We start from the raw sequence: 20966 nt of genomic DNA, 5'->3' as shown, positions 1-20966 counted from the left end.
GTCGTGCCATTACGGCGCAGGTCACGGATCTGGTCACCGGTGTCAGATGTTATGGAGTTTCTCAATTCCTGCACGAGGGTTTCCCATCCATCATTCATAAAACGGCCCCGCGAGCTCCGGGAAACACGTCCAGCGAGGTCACGGACACACCCTAAATGTCCCCGTTTGATCCCGTTAAAGTCCGCAAACATCGAATAAGTTGCCAGACAGACCGATAAATAAAGATGTTCCTCGGTGGTTTATATCTAGCTACTGGAAACATGAAACGGGTCCGCGTGACTTTAGAGAGGCATTGAAATCAACAGCACTGAGGAATACTGATTTGAAGTTAAAAAAAAAAAAAAAAAAAAAAAATTAATTCGCTTGTAAGTGTAGAGTTTAGAAAAAAACAAGCAAAAGCAAGGCGTAGGCTAATTCATCAGCAGGTTATTAAAACGTTATTTTTTATTTCCGATGGATAATACATATAAATATTAGCTAACTGATTTAGACTTGTTGAGTTTAATGCTGGACTCAATAACAACACTCTAAAAACTTTACTAAATCCACGTATTTATTATATAGCCTATGTAGTAGTCATGAATGCCTCAAATTGAAATTAAAGCTATGTTTAAATCCATAACAAAACAGCCCACTTTTACAATTCAATTTACATGTAAAACTGTGCATAAAGGAGATTAAACAGTAATACACACTAAACGTGTTTCAATCCTGAATTGTTCACTAGCAAGGGTTAAACCGTTTGATTGGCAAGAGTTAAACATTTAAAGTTTAGCCTGAAGGATCTCTTGATTTCTTTTTAAATAAACAAACCAGACTTTTTCTCTCTGTCAGAGCAAAGTTTACACACTGATTCTTCAAATCCTAACTCATATTCAAACACCATGTTTCCCACATGTGAAATTATCTTTTAAATCAGCACTCTGCAAATAGGTGCCACTGAAATCCAAAAAGGTCCACTAATTGTTGTGCATTCATAAGCTCAATATAAAAATAAGAATATCACTTACAAGAACTTCCATGCACATACTGAATAAATCACTCCCTTGGGCCTTTGGATTATCCATTTATTTGGACTTTCCCTCCAAACTGAATATAGAAATATCCCATTAAACTAATTCCATTGGAATCGTTTTGTCAACATTCCTAGGAGACAAGATCCCAGTTTACCTCACCCAAACACCCATCCACCCAGCGACCCCCACTCAGCTGAACCCCTGAGGAAACGCATAGTTGTCAATAGAGTTTATTCAGTTCTTCTCCTTTCTTTTGGTTTAATGCTGCATTCGTTCAATCCTCCATCTCTCCAAAATTATCCACCGAAGCCAATACAAACCCGACCGTTTTTTAAACTAATTTGATAATAATCCGGTACATATCAAGTATGAGGGGAGGATATTTTTAAATATCTCATTCTCAGTTTTACACGTGTGAAGGCTGCTGCTACATCAGTTGTTCTTACAAAGACCAATACAACTGAGGTTTCATTAGAAGGTAAGGACTTATTCCATTTAAAACACACACGGTATTCGAATTATAGTCTAATTAGTTCTTAAAACAGTTCTGACCTATAATCTCATTCATTTAAAAAAACAGTTTTATGTGCACTTAATGATAAACTGAAGAGTTCAAATATTTTCTACTAAATTCCTACGCAGTGTCTTCATTTTCACAGCTCGTTCATTGCTAATTTTGCCGCAATTTTGGAAACATTTTTGTCACACAAAAAGATTTGACACAGAGAGATCAGTTGTTTCTTTTGCTAGACAACATTAGCCTATATTTTTCGTTTCTATTAAGTTGCAAAAACGTTTTAAAACGTAATTAGATTTCAGGTTTATTATCAGCTTTATTTCTGTTTAAAAATGCAAAAGACAACGTTTTAGTATGCTTATATATATATGTATAAAATAAAGAACATTTAACAACAAAAAAGTTTAAATGTTTGTCTTCTCGATTTCGGTTCATAAAAATAACCCGTTAAACAAACCGAAAGCTTGTATTGATTCATTTATATGTATTTATTATTATTTTATCTGGGTTGGTCGTTACACAAAAAAAAAAAAAAAAAAAAAAAAAAAAAAAATACCATCTAAATGAACTGGCTTCATGTAGGCTATTAGCTATCTTTACTGCAACATAGCTCATACTCAACAGATAGCAGTGAAAACATTTAAAATATTTTATATACATTCTAAACATCAGCTTGCAACATCATGCCCAGTAAAATAGTAAGAAATCTAGCGTGGGTTACTTCTGTTGGCGGCTGATTCCGCCTGAACGCTCCTTTATTACGTCACAATTAAATCATGACGTCGACGGAAGTATGAAAAGAGCATTCAAGGATTCTTTTCCTCCTGTCTTTCAGTCGCTCCTTGTAAAAGGACCTGACCACGTCTTTTCCCCGTTTAAATAGTTTAATCATATTATTATGATGAAGGTCATGTTATGTGATTGTGACATGGTTTCATAAAGGTTGAGTTCTCAGAGCATTCAGACAGGTAGCAGTGTGCGCTCACAGAAAGGATATTATTACATTCGTATTTATTTCTATGGAAGACACACTTTATATCCCACTCACCTGAAATGGAGTGCACGGCCATGCTGTTTGTGCTCCGTGTCTGACCCTGTGAAGAAGTCAAAAATAGTGCAATGGTTATTTTGTATTAATATCTGAGGTAGTTTAACTAAAGTTCTTGTAAGTTTTATGTTAATGCACCGACCGAGGCTCGTTTGTTTGAGTTTTGTTTGTGCTGCTGAGGCGCGTTCATTTGTGCAGAATGGAGGAATTTTCCAGCATGAATATTTCATAGCGCCCGTGAAATGTAAGAGGAGTTTAAATCGCTCCTTTAATCCAAACCGCGAATAATAAACATGGGAACAGGGCACACATGCACGTGCTTTTACCTCAGACACACAAAGGAAAATAATCCTTACTATCATATTTAAACTGAATTATTATTTTACGCGTTTTATACTGATACTGAAGTTAAAGTAAACTAGAATAAGTTTAAATTATGTACCTGTAGCCAATATGATGTGAAGAGATCTTGAAGTTTGAAATCCAAACTGATGTGGATAATAAAATGAAACTTTTTTTTTTTTTTTTTTTGAAAACTTCTGACAATCTTTGTAAAGCCCATTCGCGTAAAAATATCCCGTCAAATACCTGCTGGAGAGAAAAAAAATAGTCTGGTCATTCGTGCTCTTTTGAATGTACGATTTCAAAACATCCCAACTTCTTTGTAAACATATGCGTTTCTAGAATAACAACTTTGAACGCAGATCAGCAGAACATGCAATGTTGCTTGTAAACAAATGAAATTATGACATTAATATTGCTATTCTTGTGTAAACATAGGTAACTGTTAGATTTGTTTAAACTTTCAAGTCAAATAACTGACCTGTATTTTTATCATAACAAACCATCAACCACCATTAACGTGTTCTCTTATGTTTTTTCAGTAAGGATATAAAAGAGTCTGTAAGATGAAACACACATGATTGAATGACGGGCTCTGATTGGCAGCCATTTTGTGTGAACAGTCCTTAAATTCAAGACATAATCCACACAAGGAAAATAACAAACTAATTAAAGGTCCCTGGATTTATATTTTAAGCTCAAGATCCCTAACTGGCATGTCTTCATCTTGTGACGCCAAAAAAGAAAAAAAAAAAAGAAAAGAAAAGAAATCATCATATTGGCAGGGGTCGATGAGATTCAGTCTGCCGCAAGGTTACAGTAGGAAGAATTTACTGCCAGCAGCGCCCTCTGGCTGTCAATCAGCGCTATGACGTCAGTGTGGGAAATGGTTCTGCTATGGCAAGCTGTTTTATCTTAAAATATTCCCAGCGTCACTCGTCGTAATTGCATTATTAATAATAACAACTGAATAAGAGAGCGCTACAATTCAATTCTTACTAGTAAGAATTACAGTTAGAGAGCTCTTTAATGCATATCTAACTAGTACCGACTGAATTAAAATGCTCTCTAAGGGCCTGTTCACATGTCGCGCCTAAAAACGCACTTTCTCCTATTTTCCAAAGCACTCGGGCAGTTGAGCTCCTGAGCCATCTGTCGTTGCTAAACAAAACTATCAGCTGCGTCTCCATGCATTGTTCCTCTTATTGAGTCAAAATAATGAGAGCTTGAGAAATCATAAAGTTCAGGAAATCCCTGGACCGCAATGATGAGCTGATCCTCCATTTTTCTGCTGAGGCTTCAAAGTAAAGGAAAAGGTGAGGAAGCTGATTGGTTGGTTCTTGTCACATGACCTGCGGTGCACTTTCAGTGCATTCAGAAAAGTTTAGTTGTTTTTAACTCGATGCGGTGCGGATGCGGCTGGAAAAAAAAAACTTAAAATTTGAACTTTGAAATAACGAACTTGTGCGTGCAGAAGAGAATGGCCCCAGTTCAGTTTTTGCTAGTTAGAATTACAGTTAGAGAACTCTTTAACTCAATTGTTATTAGTAAGAACTGAATGAGATAGCTCTTTAATTCAGTTACAAACCTCTGCAATTAAAAATATTTTTAATGTGCTTTTTACTTGTAAAAATTTTAATTGTTATTAGTAAACATTTAATTGGAGATCTCTCCAGTTATAATTTTTACTAGTAAGAATTGCATCTCTAATTGCCAGTGTTGCTAGTAAGAATTTAATTGGAGAACTTTCTTTATTGGAATTATTACTAATAAAAATACAGTTGTAAAGCTCTGTAATTAAAATGAATGGTAGTCAATGGAGACAGATGATGAATACTTCATTTGTAGAGCTCTCTAATTGCACTCTAAAAAACACTGGGTTAAAAACAACCCAATTTGGGTTGTTATTAACCCAAGGGCTGGGTAAATATAGGACAGAACCCATCTTGGGTTTATGTAACCCAGCATAAGGGGTTGATTTAACCCAAATAAAGTTTATCAACTTTTACCATATTACTAGCTTATTTTTTAGTTCATACATTAAATAATGTTTACAGATTAACTTAAATCCTCTAAACTTTTCTAAAATAATCCACACAACCACTGGTTTGCATGTTAACTTCCTTTATTTTCCTTTAATTATCATTTACAGCATTGTTTATATCGTTTTTAATAGGCTATACATATTGCCCATATTTAAACTAGTTTAACCAACAGTAAAACTAAAAATTAAATGTTAAACAGAAATAATTTACAGTTATTAAGTAGTCTCTGTTGTTCTGTTTTCAACTGTGCTGTGTCGCGCTGGTTCTCGTCCCCGAGCTGTCTTTATGAATAAAATCATTTATTTTTTGCAAACCTTCAGGCTTTTCCATTACTCGCAAAGGTGATTCAAACTTCACGCCTGTATGTTGCTCTATAAAACTGAACACTATTCAGCACAGTAATGATTTCATAGATCAAATAAAATGTATACAAACCTGTATTTTACAGACGAATGCGTAATTTGACGATGGTGCTATGAACTGCTCTCTCCAGAAGAGAAGCAAATCCCCGCGATAAATAACTCAACCACTGGGTTAAGTCTGACCCAAGATCTGAGTAATACAAAAACTACCCAAACACTGAAAAAATAACCCCAAAAAATTACCCAAAAGGCTCAACCCAGCATTTGGGTTAAAAAAATAACCCGATTTTTTTAGAATGTGGAATTCTTGCTAGTAATAATTAAATTAGAGAGGTCTCTAATTATAATTGTTACTAATAAGAATTGCTTTAGCAAGCTCTCTGGCATTGTTGCTAAGAATTTCATTATAGAGTTCAAATGCAATTATGACGAGTTAACAGTTGGAATATTTTAAGGTAATGCGGCTTGCCATATTCTGCAGCAGTTTTTGGAGCAGATGAGCCTCAGCTACAGGTGATGCTGACGTGTAATTAGATGTTTTCAAAGGCAGAATTAGGGTCTATATAATTTTGCATATAGTAAAATGAACGTAAACTCAGGTGGGCAGTTAAAAAAATGAACGAATAAATAAAAAAGTTTGTAGAAATGTGAAGTTAACATTGGAAGAAATAATTAAATCCTTGCCAATGTAGTGACATTGCCTTGGTTTTTTTATTATTATTTTTTATTTTTATATTATTGTATTTTCCTGAAATTGCTCATTAGGCCTTCCATGGGGTTCTCTTCGCCTGATGCGATCACTTAAGATTGTTTCAGTGACACCCTATTGTAAATCCAAGATTCATACAATAAGAATTAAATTGACTGTTTGTGAATTTTGAATGTAAAGACATTACAATCAGTCACCTAATGATTTTACAGTCTTGCAGTTTCACCATATGCCGACATGCGCAATCTTACCTTTCATCCGCCATTACCGGGGCGTCAGTAACACGGGTGTGTACGTGTGTCTTCCGCAGCTGTGTTGATATCTGCAGGCGGAATCGTCCAGCAGCGGCTGGTGACGGCGGAGTCCTCACGGTTCCGTTAAGCATCTCAGCTCGCCGCATCCTCCAGAGAGAGCGCGCGAGTGTCGCTAGTTGCCATGCGCGGATTCCACATGAAACTTTACGGTTGTTTAAAAAATCTAAACCAATAATGTTTATTGCTTGACTTAGGCTACTAGAGGTCTAGGTCGGTATAATTTATTTTATGTAGCTATCTAATAGGCTTGTCTTCGTTCACATATGTTTGTTACAGATGTTTGTGATTTGTAACTTTTTGCATGTCATGTCTTTCAAGGGAAATACAAACTCAGACCTGTTTCTTTAGAGTTCACAGTAGCTAATCAATATGAATATTATCAGCAGTCATCATTGCAGGAAAATGTGGGAGGAAAATGTATTGCTCCATCTCCTGGTTATAATCAGGCAGTGCAGAAATTTGTGTTGTCTGTTAGATTCGTTTAAAGATGATAAACACGAAAATCCTGCATGGTTTGTGTCAATTGACACAAGATTTATTCGTTTTTATGAAACTATTTGACAATAAATAAATAAAAAGCCAACTAATATGAAGGCCGTATAGATAAGAAAAGAGAAAATATAGGCTATAAGAAATAAATATATAAAATTAAATTAAATCTAAGAGCTACAGAAAACCTTTTTTTTCTTTTCTTTTTGTTGTCTTGGCAATTCGTTCTCTGTTATAACAATCTTTTGTTTGTTTGTTTTTAATTGAGGCAATATTTGAGGTTTTACACTCACAGTTGTTTAAAAAAAGGTGATTATTTGAAGTCATATTTTATATGTTTTATAGCGCTAGATTCTTGAAGATCAATAGAATTTTTTTATCGTTAATGCAATAAAGTTACCTTTTATTTAAACATAAGCACAACATTATTAAATTGTTGTCCTCCAGATTAAAATTCAAGTAAACTCATATTGTTATTAATATGTTTGTTAGTTGAACAAGGGAACACAATCAAAATCTGAATGCTTTAAGAGTCAACTATTCACGGAAGTTAGCTTTTAACTGAAAGACTGAAGGTTTATTCTCAAGACTAGAGTACTTTTCAAAAATGTAAGGTTGGGAAAAATGGCCACATTTATATCGAGGCTGTCACGTGTATTTTTATACAATTGAATGATTACAATATCCGTAATATTGTAGCCGTTGGCCAAAACAATTTTTAGAATGTTTGCTAGCTCTTTGAGGTTCTGTTCGTCATAATTGTTTTACTGTTTGAATTTTGCTGCAAAGATTCCAGATATGACGTACTGAAGAATTTGTTAAAATAGATCAACGTGTTAAACGAAATACAATAATCGTCAGTAATTTAATTAAAAGTGCTGGAGTAAATGTTGATTTGTACCCACCCCATCGAATGTTTTTTTTAATGGCTTCTATAAGTAGCCTATCTTCATATTCTGTAATAATCTATTAACGTCACAAACAGTTTTGGAAGGTAATGTAATTGTGTCTTCATTTATATCTCTATTGCAGACAATAAAAGGAATTGGTTTCATCAAATGTTTTATTCTTGCCGTCTTTCTTTTTAAGTCTTTAATAAAAATGTTTTATGATGGTTGACTTTACTCTATAACATCTTAATATTTCACCAGTCATAATTCCAGTGCTGTTAATCAATAATCAATGAAAATGAATGTGTAGTTCATGCTGAAGACTGTTGTCAGTGGTATTCACTTCATCTCTGTATAAACCATAGACAGTAAAAGTATAAACTCACATCTTCACTTCTCAAAACATGGACGAACATGACGATTTTCTTTCCTGTGCTGCCATCGTGTGGTTCTGATCAACATCTACAAACGTCGAAACCTTATAGACAATAAAAACACATTTATATACCGCATAGACTAATTATAGGCTACCTTTCATATATTTTAAATGCATTATAATACTTTCATACTTTATCTGTCACTCTGAGGTTCATTCATCTTTTAGATTAGTTCATATCATTTAGGCTTTACAACACAACATGACCGGAACCGGAAAATGCGCTATACTAAATAAATTGATGTAATAAATAAATAAATAAAAAGTGTGTGTGTGTGTGTGTCTGTGTGATATATTATTTCAATATAATTTTAAATACATGTAAAAAAAAAAAAAAAAAAAAAAAAAGTGGTTGTTTTATCAGTGATGCGCGAGCAGACTAACAGCGAATGGTCGACAGTTGAACACATTTGACATATTTTTAATTTGCAACGCCAGACAAATTCAGGTCTTTGTTTAATCAAAATATCTTGTCTTTAATATAAAACACTGCTAAAATATTAGAAGCATTTGGTGAAGAGAGATATGAATTACAAGCGACCAGGGGCGGATCTAGAAAAATATTGATAGGGTGGCGCGAAGGGGGCAGGAATTTTTGAGGGGTGGCAACATATGGCAGACGTATATATACTGAATTTAGTCACAGTTATCACAGTTTGATGATAAATATATGTGCACACTACAAAAGGACACAGGCTATCATTTACAAACTTAATCTCATGCAATCAATGTCTTGCATTTGAAACAGTTATAACAAACATTACAAACATATAAGGAATAAGTGACCCCATAAGCACCACCACACTCACTAATGCATACAGTATGCATCGACATGTATTAAGAGCATTATAAAAGGTTCAGTGTTATCAATATGTCGATTTATTATAAGAAACACAAGACTTTAACAGCCAATGACATTTCCAGCTGGGGAGACTCAACTGATTTTCTACTGTTCAGTGTTAATCACCATCTAACTCAACCAGTCAAGAGCTACATTTAGCCTTAGATGTAATGTGAATATGGTCTCTGAAGCATAGGTTTTATTAGCTGACAATAATAATAAATAGATAAACATTATAGGCACATGTATATATACAAATGTACTTTTAGAAATTGTTTTTGAAAAATATGGTGTTATTGTTTTGGCAAGCTTAAATTAAAACTTCAATGAAAACTTGTGTGATATTCCTTTAAAATAATGTTTTAGTATATCTTTTTTAAGTATTTTTTACTAAGCAATTTCTTACATAATTTCTTTGAGTTAGACCAAACTTTTATTTTGGTGGGTTGTAACCAGAGTTTATGTGTTTTTTAATTAACTATTATTATTAGCTAATAGGAAGTATAGCATATCAAGTATGCTAATACTTGAAGTATAGTACACTCTACTGTGCAATAGTACTACATTTCTGTTTGAATTTATAGTTATACCGAAATTTTATTTTGACAGGTTGTCGTAAAGACATTGCCGTTTCTGTCAGTCTGTGTGATACGAATGAATGACGATAGTTTTATCACATGAAATGGTGAAATGGTGCACATGTGTAGCATACATCATGCATCAATATAGTGAAGACCTGAAAACACCACGCGTGCTTCAGTGTGTGTGTGTGTGTGTGTGTAGTAGTAGAGCACACATTCCCAGAGAGGTGTATAACAACACCTTAAGGGTTCCCATAAGCAGGATTTATTGTTGTGCCCCCTTTCCTCAAATATGATGATGGAAAAAACTATAGGGGTGAAAAAATAACTTATATCAAATAAAAAACTATTTTTATTATTTACAAATCACAATTGTAGCTCTTGACATTTACCTGTGGCTATAGCTTTATTATAACTCTAATTTAATTTATAGTCTTAAGCATTCAGAAATCATGCAAAAGGAAACTAAGCAGTTTTACTATGATAAAACCATGGTTTATTTTTGTAAGGGTTGTGATATGCACATTTTTTGTTGAAGAAATTATAAAGCCTAAGGTGGCCAAAAATTAAAGATTAAGTGAATATTTGAATGAAATGTTTGGTCAGTAGCCTAAACAAGGATTTGATCGTCCTGTAAGTGTAACAGCAGCAATCACATGGCATTTGTAATAACATGTAGCCTACATAAATTGTTTATTTTGTATTTGCCTACATTATGTATTTTAACAGTGTTATTATTAACCAATCATTATTGCCTCATAATTTTTTTATATAATGCATTTTAAGCCATTTTAAAGGCTACGGATGGCTTAGGTCTGTTTTTATAGCAACAACAAAAAATATTACAGTATATTAATACTTTGTAAATTATTAGTTTGGGGATCGTGAATCATTTGAGTCAGTTATGGGGATCGCGAATCATTTGAGTCAGTTTGGGAGTTCGGAGCGGATCAGGAATCATTTGAGTCATTTCGGGAGTTCAAAGCGGGTTCGCGAATTGTTTGAGTCAGTTTGGGGATCGCAAACCATTTGAATCAGTTCGGGAGTTCGGAGCGGGTTCGCGAATCATTTGAGTCAGTTTGGGGATCGCGAATCATTTGAATCAGTTCGGAAGTTCGGAGCGGGATCGCGAATCATTTGAGTCATTTCGGGAGTTCAAAGCGGGTTCGCGAATCGTTTGAGTCAGTTTGAGGATCGCGAATCATTTGAATCAGTTCGGGAGTTCAAAGCGGGTTCGCGATTCATTTGAGTCAGTTTGGGGATTGCGAATCATTTGAATCAGTTCGGGAGTTCGTAGCAGGTTCGCGAATCATTTGAGTCAGTTCGGGAGTTCAAAGCGGATTCGCGGTTCATTTGAGTCAGTTTGGGGATCGCAAATCATTTGAATCAGTTCGGGGCGGGATCACGGATCACGAATCACGAAAGATTCGCACTAGTAAATTTTCAAATTGGCCATAACCTTTAATTCGTTGCTGCCAACTAGGGTGGCAGCAGGGGTGGCAAGGCTTTCTTTTAGGGTGACATTTGCCACCCCGGTAGATCCGCCCCTGCAAGCGACAATACAGACAGCGGAGTTTTCCTACAATTTTCCGTTGATTTGTGTAAGTGTTTCCATCAACCAACAGGATGCACAACACAAGGCACAGATGCACGCTACTCTCAAATCAGGATTTTTATTACCGGTAGGCTTATTAATAATTTGATTAATCTGGTCTAATTTTAAATTATCCCATAAATCTCATGATCAGAACATATTAGATCAGTTTGTCTCTTTAGCTATATTACTGCATTTGTAATTCTGAAATATTTATATTCCAAAAACTACTAGTGCATCCTCAGAGCTGAAATTCACCAGACTACAAGGAATAAATAGAATCCATTCAATGAAAATGTTTTGAAATACATTTTTACTTTTCAAAATGTACAGATGAGTGGTTTTTCAGGTACTCATGCCCCACAGTAACTATAAAACCAGGGTTTCTGCAGGTTATAGGAATGAACATTTAATATTTTGAGCAAAGTAAGTGAAAATATAAGGACTAAATTGAATGAACACAATATGTCATTATGGTCTCTAAACTACTTTTTAATTAATTACACACACACACACACCTTGAGGCTTGAATAGCTCTGCTCCTGAACACTAAAATATAGAAAAAAACTGTTCCGCATCAGTATTTTTGTCTCATTTTAGTGCAAATGTCTAAAGATTCTTAAATTTTAATTTATTTTATAAGTTGTTACATAAAAAAAGTCTTGCTTTCTGAGGAACTAAATTAAGTTTGTGAATAAAACAAATATCTTCCAATGGGCTAAAAAAAAAAAAAAAAAATTCAAATGGAAAACCGGTTTTAATTCTCCATGGACATATTTTTTCTTGTTTTAAGCATAAACTCCCTTAATTTTGTTGTTTCTCAGAAAACAAGTCTTCTTTATTTTGCATCTCAAGTAAATGTATCTTGATTTAAGGATGATTCAATATTTGAATCCCGAGTCCCCATGAGTCTGTGTATCCAGGTTTAAGTCTCCACCAGGATACATAAACCCGTGTACACACACACACACACACACACACACACACACACACACACTCTTCAATAACCAAGACCAACATGTAACTTAAACAAGCTTATTTTTTAATGGATCTGCAAAATCGTTTGAAATTCCAAAGAGAACGCTCCCCTCCCTGACACGTGTCTGGACCAGAAGAGATACTTCCCGTCAATTACAAACATGGCAAAACTTACAAAGGACCCTAAAAACCCAAAGAAACCAGCATGCAGGAGAGAATGAGTAACTGATTGAAAAAAAAAAAAAACATACAGGAGGAGATTCAAAAAACAAGTAATTCTGACACGAAACAAAAAATATATATAATGCCATTCTCTTCTGAGCAAACAGGTTGAATCCGGATGGTTCCACTCGGGCGTGTTGGGTTGGGTTAGCGGGTCAAACAGAGAGGAGAGGACCAGTGTGTGTGTGTGTGTGCATAACTGTTTACAGAAAAGTGATGTTTAAATGTGTGTTTGGGGGGGGGGGGGGGTGAGCTCTAAGGCTCTACATTAAGGCACCGGACGAAATAAATCAAAGAACAAAAAACCCAGCTAGAGAAGATCTCTCACACTAACACACACAACACTAACCCCAAAACACTGGACAAAGTCTCGTCTAAAACGCGACGCCGCTCCTCTGTGCCGACGGACAGCGTCTCCAGGTCCACTGACGGTCTCTATGTAGTGGTGAATGCGCTTTTTGTTTAAATTCATTTCTTTCGTTCTTTAAACTTTAAAATAAGTAAGAAACAACACAAAATGACTTTCTCTTTACATTTGTTTTTTTTTTTCAGAAATAAAAATGATGTCAGCAAGCAGTCGTAAGTCTGAGAGATGTTAGAGATGTGTTTTACGGAGAATCCCGTGAGGAGGACAGAACGGAAGAGTGTTAGACAGAAATGAAGGATGTGTGAATGAGAGAGAGAGAGAGAGATGGGGGGGGGTATAGAAGAACAGGTCGTGTGTGTGTGTGTCTGTGTAAAGTGTGTGTGAGTAACTGTGTGTGTCTGTTCAACTGCAGCACTTGGTCTTCCATCCCGTGACTCCACCACCAGTGCTGATGTCCACGTTTTCACTGTTGGGCTCTTTTACGGGCGTCTGCGGAAAAAACAACAACACAAAATAGATATGAACAAACATTTTGGATCTGCAAACATCACATTTGGAGTTTTGGAGTGAACCCGGGTTTATTTTAATCGCTTTCTGGTGCCAAACTTGCACCACTGGTTGAGTCACTGCTTCTGTCCGGCTGATCAGGATGCTCAAACAAACAGAGCCACAGTGTTCATTAGGGGTGTGAAACTATATCCTAATTGTCGTTTTAACAATAGGTGATCTGACATTATCGAGTATGTCACTCACTTTGCATAAAACACAAACAAAAACACATCTTGAAAGTCCAAAAGCATTCACTGCATGATGAAGCCTGTTAGAATGCCTGGTAAGATGTCCTTGTTACACGTTACATGTGTTATAATAATAATAATAAATAAAAAGGCATAATTACAAACTATTAACCCTAAACCAAACCCTCACCCTATCCCTAACCCTATAGTAAGTACATGTAGTTAATTAACATTACACTGAGGACACCTTCAAATAAAGTGTAACCAAATACCTCTATAAGTCCAGATATAAAAGCTAAATATCCCTGTATGGGCTTTTTGTTTTTATATTTATATAGTTAAATAATATCACACAAGTAACAGTAATGCTTTTTTTTAAACATACATTGTAAGCGCAATTGAACAAACAAGCTTATATTGAGTGAGAGTTACATTTTAGAGACAATATTTTTTTATACAGTCAATGAAAAATATATAAAAAAAAAAAAAAAGCTAAAGCAGAACATTTGTGCATCTCAACACTGCAGTGTTTCATTTCTGAATTAATCTGTTTTTGAATAAATCATACGAGTCAATGATTCAATGAACCATTGATAGAGACGGTCACTTGGGAGCAGCCCTATGGCATCTTATTTTTCTAATTGAAAAGAATTTGACATAAAAAGATGACCCATTTAATAATGTTTGGGAGAACTTTAGAGGCTCACTTTGAACGCCATCATCCAAAAATGAAAGAGGTAGAAGACCTCCAGAAATTAGCCTGCTAATAAAGTTTTACTATCAAATTGAAATAATGACTCGAAGAATCAAATTGGATCATGGGATTGCAAACTATTCCAACCTCTATTTGTTGATGTAAACTAAAAGCAAAATCCAAATTGGACCACAAAATGAGAAAATTCCTGTCATTACAGAGACAGGATAAATTCATCATCGTCTTAAATCAACAGAAACACAACTGGGGTGGGAATCTTTCAGCAAATTGATTTGTAATTTTAAAGCGATTCTGTGAATTGACAGTGACTTTTGTTTTGTTGTATTATGATTCAGAAAAAAACATATAGACTCATTTCTACAATTAGAAAGAGTATAACAGACAAGTAAACACCAAAAGCAAAAAAAACCTTTAATATCCCAGAGAGATCAGCTGCTGTGACTGTGTATTTATGAATTAAATGACATGAAATCACTGCTCTTCTGCACTGTAATGTTTTTGCTTAAAAGCATTGAGGACAATGTTACGGCCTAAGCCTTCTGAGTGTTGAATCTGTATTTGTTTGTGATCTAATTAGTCTTTTCTCTTCTGAGTGTTAGGCTCCGCCCCTGCACACCTTTGTCCTGTTTCTCTGATGGCTCAACTAGAGTATATAAGAGAAGGGTGAACCAGAATGAAGCATGCAGCAGTGAATTCCATTCAGCGGTGAATGTTGTGTGCATCATGATGTCCAGCCTCCGAAGAAAGCTGTGTTCTATTTGATGTTTATTTGGTTTGATCTATTTGTCAGTGTCGGTTAAGTATATTCTTTGACTTTGGTATAGTTTAATTGTTATTGTGACATGTGGAGAGTTGAGGTGAATGAGAGATGTGAGATTGAGTAATCATTTATTAGTCCAAAGATAAATGGTTAAATTGCTGTTGGCCTCATGTCTCCTCTTATGTTGTGGACCCCTTTCTCAATGAGCATTTTATAACAGGGGTTCGTAACAACAATAACATTGGTGTCTTCAGTCAGTTATTCCCCGGCTCACCTTTTTGAGAATGTCTTCTGCTAACGTGAGGAACGCCTTCTCGATGCTGATGTTGGCTTTTGCACTCGTCTCGAAAAAGCGAATCCCATGTTCTCTTGCGATCTGAGGATCAACAAACACAAACTAGTCAACATTCGTTGTGTTGGCAGGCCGGAACTAATATGTATGGAGCCATTCAAGTTTCTTAGAGATATCAACACTCAGCAAAGTGCTTCAATAGAGGAACTGACAAATATTCAACAAATAAACTGACTCACGTAACATAAAAAAACAAAAAAACTAATATTAAAGGGTAACTCCACCCCAAAACGAAAATTTTGTCATTAATCACTTACCCCAAATTGTAAATACTTTGTTCATTTTTGGAACACAATTTAAGATATTTTGTAATGAAACCAGGAGGCTTGTGACTGCTAAGTAACTAAGTAAATGATTCGGGGTTTTAAAAAGCTGTCAATCAAAATGTGCTTGTCGGGCTCGGGCCGAAACCTGTTGGGCTCGTGTCCTGTCGGGCCTGACTTTTATGACTCGATTACAGCCCTAGTATTGATTAATTTTGCTAGTATTTAATTAATAATGCTTTTCTGAGGTAAACGCATCATTATAACATTGTTAACAAGCTGTTTCACTGACACCTTTCCATGGTTGAAACACTGATAGTTTGTTTTTAACATTGATTTTTTCATTGATTGATTGATTTTTATTCAAGTATATTTGGTGCAGTAACTGGTAGTAAAGAGGATCAGTTTTCATGCCGTGTCTATACAGAGGTCTGTTGCACAACATTAAAGAATTAAACGCCAAAATAGTATTTATTGTTTTAATTTTATAAATACAACTGACATATTTTAAAAGCGAGCACATTGCTTCACAAAGCTTATTGTAATTTATTGAATGCTTCATTACATTTTGATCAGACGCATCAACTGAACAACACAGGTCGATTCTAGGGACTTAAAAATACATATAGGTTCATCAAAAATGAGAATCAAATCAAATCGATGTTTTCAAAACCAGCCCTAATCCATAATCCATCCACAGTCTCTTACCTGTTCCCCCTTGGCTTTTGGTACGACACGTTTGTCCTCCATGTCACACTTGTTGCCTAGCAGCATCCTCTCTACATCCTCGTTAGCGTGCTGTAACGACATACACAACTTTGAGTCGATGATTTCTTACAAAATACTCATGTTCAGACTGACAACCTCAATTAAAAGTAGTTTCAGAAGTTACAGAAGAAACCGCACTGAAGAACCGAGTTTACATCAGTGGTGCAAGTAACTTGGATTTGAACGACAGGCCACCAAACACAAAACCACATCCCTCATGGAGTCCAATGTTATATGAATTCTCTTGAAAGTGCTGATTGTTGGGAAATTCTGCATGAATCATCAGACTAAAAAAATCTAACCATCAGCAGACTATGTATCTGTAAGCTGGTGTTTTTACAGCACTGGAACTTCTTAAGTCCCACACCAGCGGTTCTCAACTTAAAAATAGCTCAGAGGTCTGTTCTATTTATAACAGCACAACAATACAAAGCAACCACCCATATGATCATGCACAGTTAGGCTAGTAAATGAATGGGCTTATTAACTTTTAAAAGGGAAGAGAAAACACTTCCCATATTGTTTTTCACTGACGTCAGAAGATGCTTGTTCAAACAAATTCTGTATTTGGATACAACATCATGTCTCAAAAACCATGAAAAAAAAAACTATGCAAGATAAAGGAAAACTGCATTCAATATGGTTTCACTTGACCAGAATTTGTTCTGGGCAGTCAATTATTGGCCAACATTTTCCTTTTCAGCTCATGTCGTACTCATTTTACACATCACTGAGCCAGAGTTAACTAAAACCAGATTTTATAGTTTTAGTTGACTTAATTCTAGTTATTATAGTTCTTCAACTTTAAATGAAAATGAGAAATATGAACTGTTGAACACAAAAAAAACTATTTTGAACACTGTTGGCAACCAAAAAGTTTCTGTTCCCCATTGACTTTATTATCAACGGACGAAGGATATTCACAGAGGTTTGGGAAAACTTGATGAGCTAATGATAACAATTTTAATTTTTGAGTGAACTTCCCTTTAAAACACCATTCCCTGAATAACTGTCTTATTCTGATGTTGTCTGAGGGGTGCAGTAAGATTGTGTGAAGACTGACCTCATCAATATTTCTGAGCCATTTGCTGATGTTTTCGAAGCTCTTGGCGTTGGTGATGTCATATACGAGCATGATTCCCATGGCCCCTCTGTAGTAAGAGGTAGTGATGGTGTGAAACCGTTCCTGCCCCGCTGTGTCCCTGCAAAAACACATTGACAACCACAATCAAACACTGCAGCAGCCCAGACGCTCGTGGACTTAATGGATTATAGACTACAGAAGATCCAAAATTAACTTTGGCTGGCAATAGCTGGTGAACACGGCTGACTAGTTGTTAAGAGCCACCAATTGTTACAAACCAATATCTCAACAGCTGTTGCCATCAACTATACAGATGGACAAATGAGCATCTAATGCAATATTCATATCACAACAGCTTGGAATACCTGAATGATTTCAATAGTTCAAAAAATTTAAGATTAATGTAACTTTATTACCAAGTTGAGCAAAGAATTGGTGGTATTTAAATAGTTGTTTGTTAACTTTGTTAAAATAACATCGTCAGATTAGTAACCTTTCATTTAATGCTAAAGTAAAACACTGCAGTTTACTTTTTTTCTTCTTCTTTTTTTTACAGTAATAGTGATGCTGTCTTCTCCCAGAAAGTGCATGAAATGTGTGCTGGTTATGTCATTTTTTAAAATGCATTTAAATATAAGTACATTTCTTATAAATTACATTAATTTTTTTAAATTGGTTTTACACAAAGCATGGTCGTAACTTAATGGTACTTACCATATCTGTAGCTTTATTTTCTTTCCTTGCAATTCAACTGTTTTGATCTTAAAATCGATTCCTAAAAAGACACAACAAAAGACATAAGTTGAACAAAGACACTTAACCCTTAGGGGACTAAGCCCTTTTTGGTCCGTTTTCTCTATTTTTATATTTCGGCTTATAAACCATATGTAATGAGGATGGACCACCATGTATTTGGTATCAATGGATTCAGAAGACCCTAAGCTACCATAAGCATGCATGCAATATGTCTATAAAGGAAGTATGAGTGAAAAATTGTACAATAAACTAGAGAATTTCAAAGACGAAAATGAGATTTTTGTCATTTATTACTGAAAATCCTACCTCACACAACAATAGTTAAAAGTTTTTGACCCAAAAATATATTTTTCAAACTCTTTGCTTGACAGAAATGGGTTAATGTTCAATCAAATGTGTAAAGATCAATTAAATAATTAACTTTATTTACAAACAGTCCTAGGCGTTTTTTTTATTTTTGGGACTAAGCCCTTTTTGGTCTGTTTTCTCTATTTATATATTTGGGCTTATAAATCATATGTAAAGGAGATGAAACACCCTGTGTTTGGTATCTATGGATTCAGAAGACCCTAAGCTACCATAAGCATGCATGCAATATGTTTATATAAAGGAAGTATGAGTGAAAGATTTTACAATAAACTAGAGAATTTCAAAAACGAAAATTAGATTTTTGTCATTTATTACTGAAAAACACACAATATAGAACAGTTTTTGAACAAAGAAAATATATTTTTTCAAACTCTTTGCTTGACAGAAATGTGTTATTGTTTAATCAAATGTGTAAAGAACAATTAAATAATTAACTTTTTTAAAAAACAGTCCTAGGCATGCCAGTGAGCAAAGCAAGGCCTCTCCAGGCCTTTCCAGTAATTGTTCCAGAGCTTGTTCTGCCGTAAATCTTTTACTGCTTGCCATTTTGATAAAACAATTCTGTAATAATGCTGTATCTCTCTCGAATTTATCTCTTTGTGCTGGCTAACAATCCGATCACTTTCTGCTTTCTCCACGTGATGCTGATTCTCCGATCGCTCGAATTTAGCTCTTTGTGCTCGCTAATACTCCGATCGCGTTCTGCTTTCTCCACCCTGATGCTGATTCTCTGAACGCTTATTGATTACATGTCTTTTACTTTAGTCCAGCCAGCTTTTACAAGGCTACAGCAGAGCTACAGAGTCCTCTGAATCGCTAGAAGACATAACCTTCCTCTGATTGGGTTAGAAAAAGACTCCTCCCAGCGGCAATTTTTCCATTGGCTGTTGCGTGTTGAATCTGCCTAGCACAATCTTTTTCATTGGCCTGTTTACGCAGTGGTATTGCGCAATAAGGGAAGTGTTTAATATACAAACTGGACACCGCTGTTTTCAGCGGAATCTGAGGAAGACGGCAAAAAAAAACCCGCATCTCTCTAGCATTAATAGTTTTTGAGATAACTACACATTTGTAAAAGTATGCCATTTTGGGCGGTACCGCCTAATCCGTCCCCAGAGGGTTAAAAGAAACCGGATTCACAACCTATTTGACTTCTGTGAGTGAAAAATGTTGCATGACAGGAATTTTGTTAATTGGAAATTGATTGGATCCACTTAGAATTGTAATACTAGAATGGAGTTAGATCTGAATTTGATTTTACTCTCTTCCTAGGGCACTTTTTAGGAAGCTTTTTCACCAGGACGTTGATGCTGAAAGTCAAGTTAGAAGGTCTTCTCCAAATATCCCAAAGGCTACACTACTTTTCAAGCAGATTTTTATTTGCCATTTTAGCTGTACTACTGATCATACGGTGGAATGATGTCAAAAAAATTGGAATTGGACGTGTGAAACATCCCGATGGGCGATTACATGGAGGAGAGGGGGCCTTTCTGTATTCAGAAAGGCACCGAAAATAAATAACGATTGCTAATGGTTGCCTGTTACATTACAGCACATCAAATTTCACTTACCACATAAACAGAGAAAGGAAAGATGACTGAGGACGATAGCGAATGATTTGCAGATCCTCAGCACCACTGACAAACATCTAAATCTTGTAAATTGTGTGGTGAGTACTGCCGCTCAGTGGTATAAACGGAGTCAGTACATCTGATCAAGAATCTCGAAAGTCACGGTAAAACTAAAAAGCAGTCATGCATTCAAAACCAGTTTCAATGCCAGGCATAATTACAGCTCCCTGATGCCTGCCACTTATATACAGTATAATTACTCAATGATAAAACTGCAAGTGAAAGTACGGAAATATATATTTTCCTCCCATCTCGTATTTATTCCCTTTAGGGGTTCTGAAGTACAAGTCATTTTCTTTCTGAACATGGTCTATCAAAATCATCACACAGCCTAAAAAGGAAAGTTGTTTCCGACTGGGAACAAGTTAATTACATTTAGGCCTGGATTCTTAGACAGGGCTTAGGTTAAGCCAGGATTAGGCCACAGTTCAATTAGGACATTTAAGTATCTTTTATATAAAAAATATATATATTACTGGTGTGCATCTAGAGGCAAAACTATGGAACTGCCATTTTAAGATCAGTCAGTGCAAGTTTCTTTCAGTTAAAACAGCCCAGACATGCATTTTAGTCTGGGACTAGGTCTAAGCCTTGTCTGTGAAACCCGGGGTTAAAAAAAGACCAACGTTTTACACTTTTCTGATCTACTAATCAATCATACACAATAAGCACAGGAACATCTATTAAGTGGGAATGAGGGTCATTTTATTTACTGTTGAATGCAAGGCCTGGGGCCCGTTCTTCGTACGTCGCTAACTCAGTTAGCTGGATTTGAATGTT

The 20966-nt window shown here is 35.5% G+C and overlaps 1 protein-coding gene and 1 long non-coding RNA gene across 2 annotated transcripts; one reads left to right on the top strand and one right to left on the bottom strand.

Annotated features, from left to right (window-relative positions):
- Positions 1-1017: 1017 nt before the first annotated feature.
- Positions 1018-7897, top strand: LOC113120550 (uncharacterized). Its single transcript, XR_003294630.1, has 2 exons — positions 1018-1494; positions 6252-7897. It is a non-coding gene; the product is annotated as an uncharacterized LOC113120550 (long non-coding RNA).
- Positions 7898-12205: 4308 nt separating this feature from the next.
- On the bottom strand, positions 12206-20009 carry LOC113037887 (ras-related protein Rab-10-like). Its single transcript, XM_026195215.1, has 6 exons — positions 19966-20009; positions 18145-18270; positions 17410-17548; positions 16287-16376; positions 15238-15339; positions 12206-13240 (listed from the first exon to the last, which is right to left on the bottom strand). The coding sequence occupies exons 1-6, from the start codon at positions 20007-20009 to the stop codon at positions 13154-13156; spliced, it is 588 nt and encodes a 195-aa protein (XP_026051000.1). The 3' UTR covers positions 12206-13153.
- Positions 20010-20966: the final 957 nt, after the last annotated feature.

The sequence above is a fragment of the Carassius auratus genome, chromosome 20 (genome assembly GCF_003368295.1).
Source record: "Carassius auratus strain Wakin chromosome 20, ASM336829v1, whole genome shotgun sequence".
In the NCBI taxonomy this organism is placed as follows: Eukaryota; Metazoa; Chordata; class Actinopteri; order Cypriniformes; family Cyprinidae; genus Carassius; species Carassius auratus.
The sequence above is the reverse complement of the archived record's forward strand: the minus strand, read 5'-3'. Positions and strand labels throughout refer to the sequence as shown.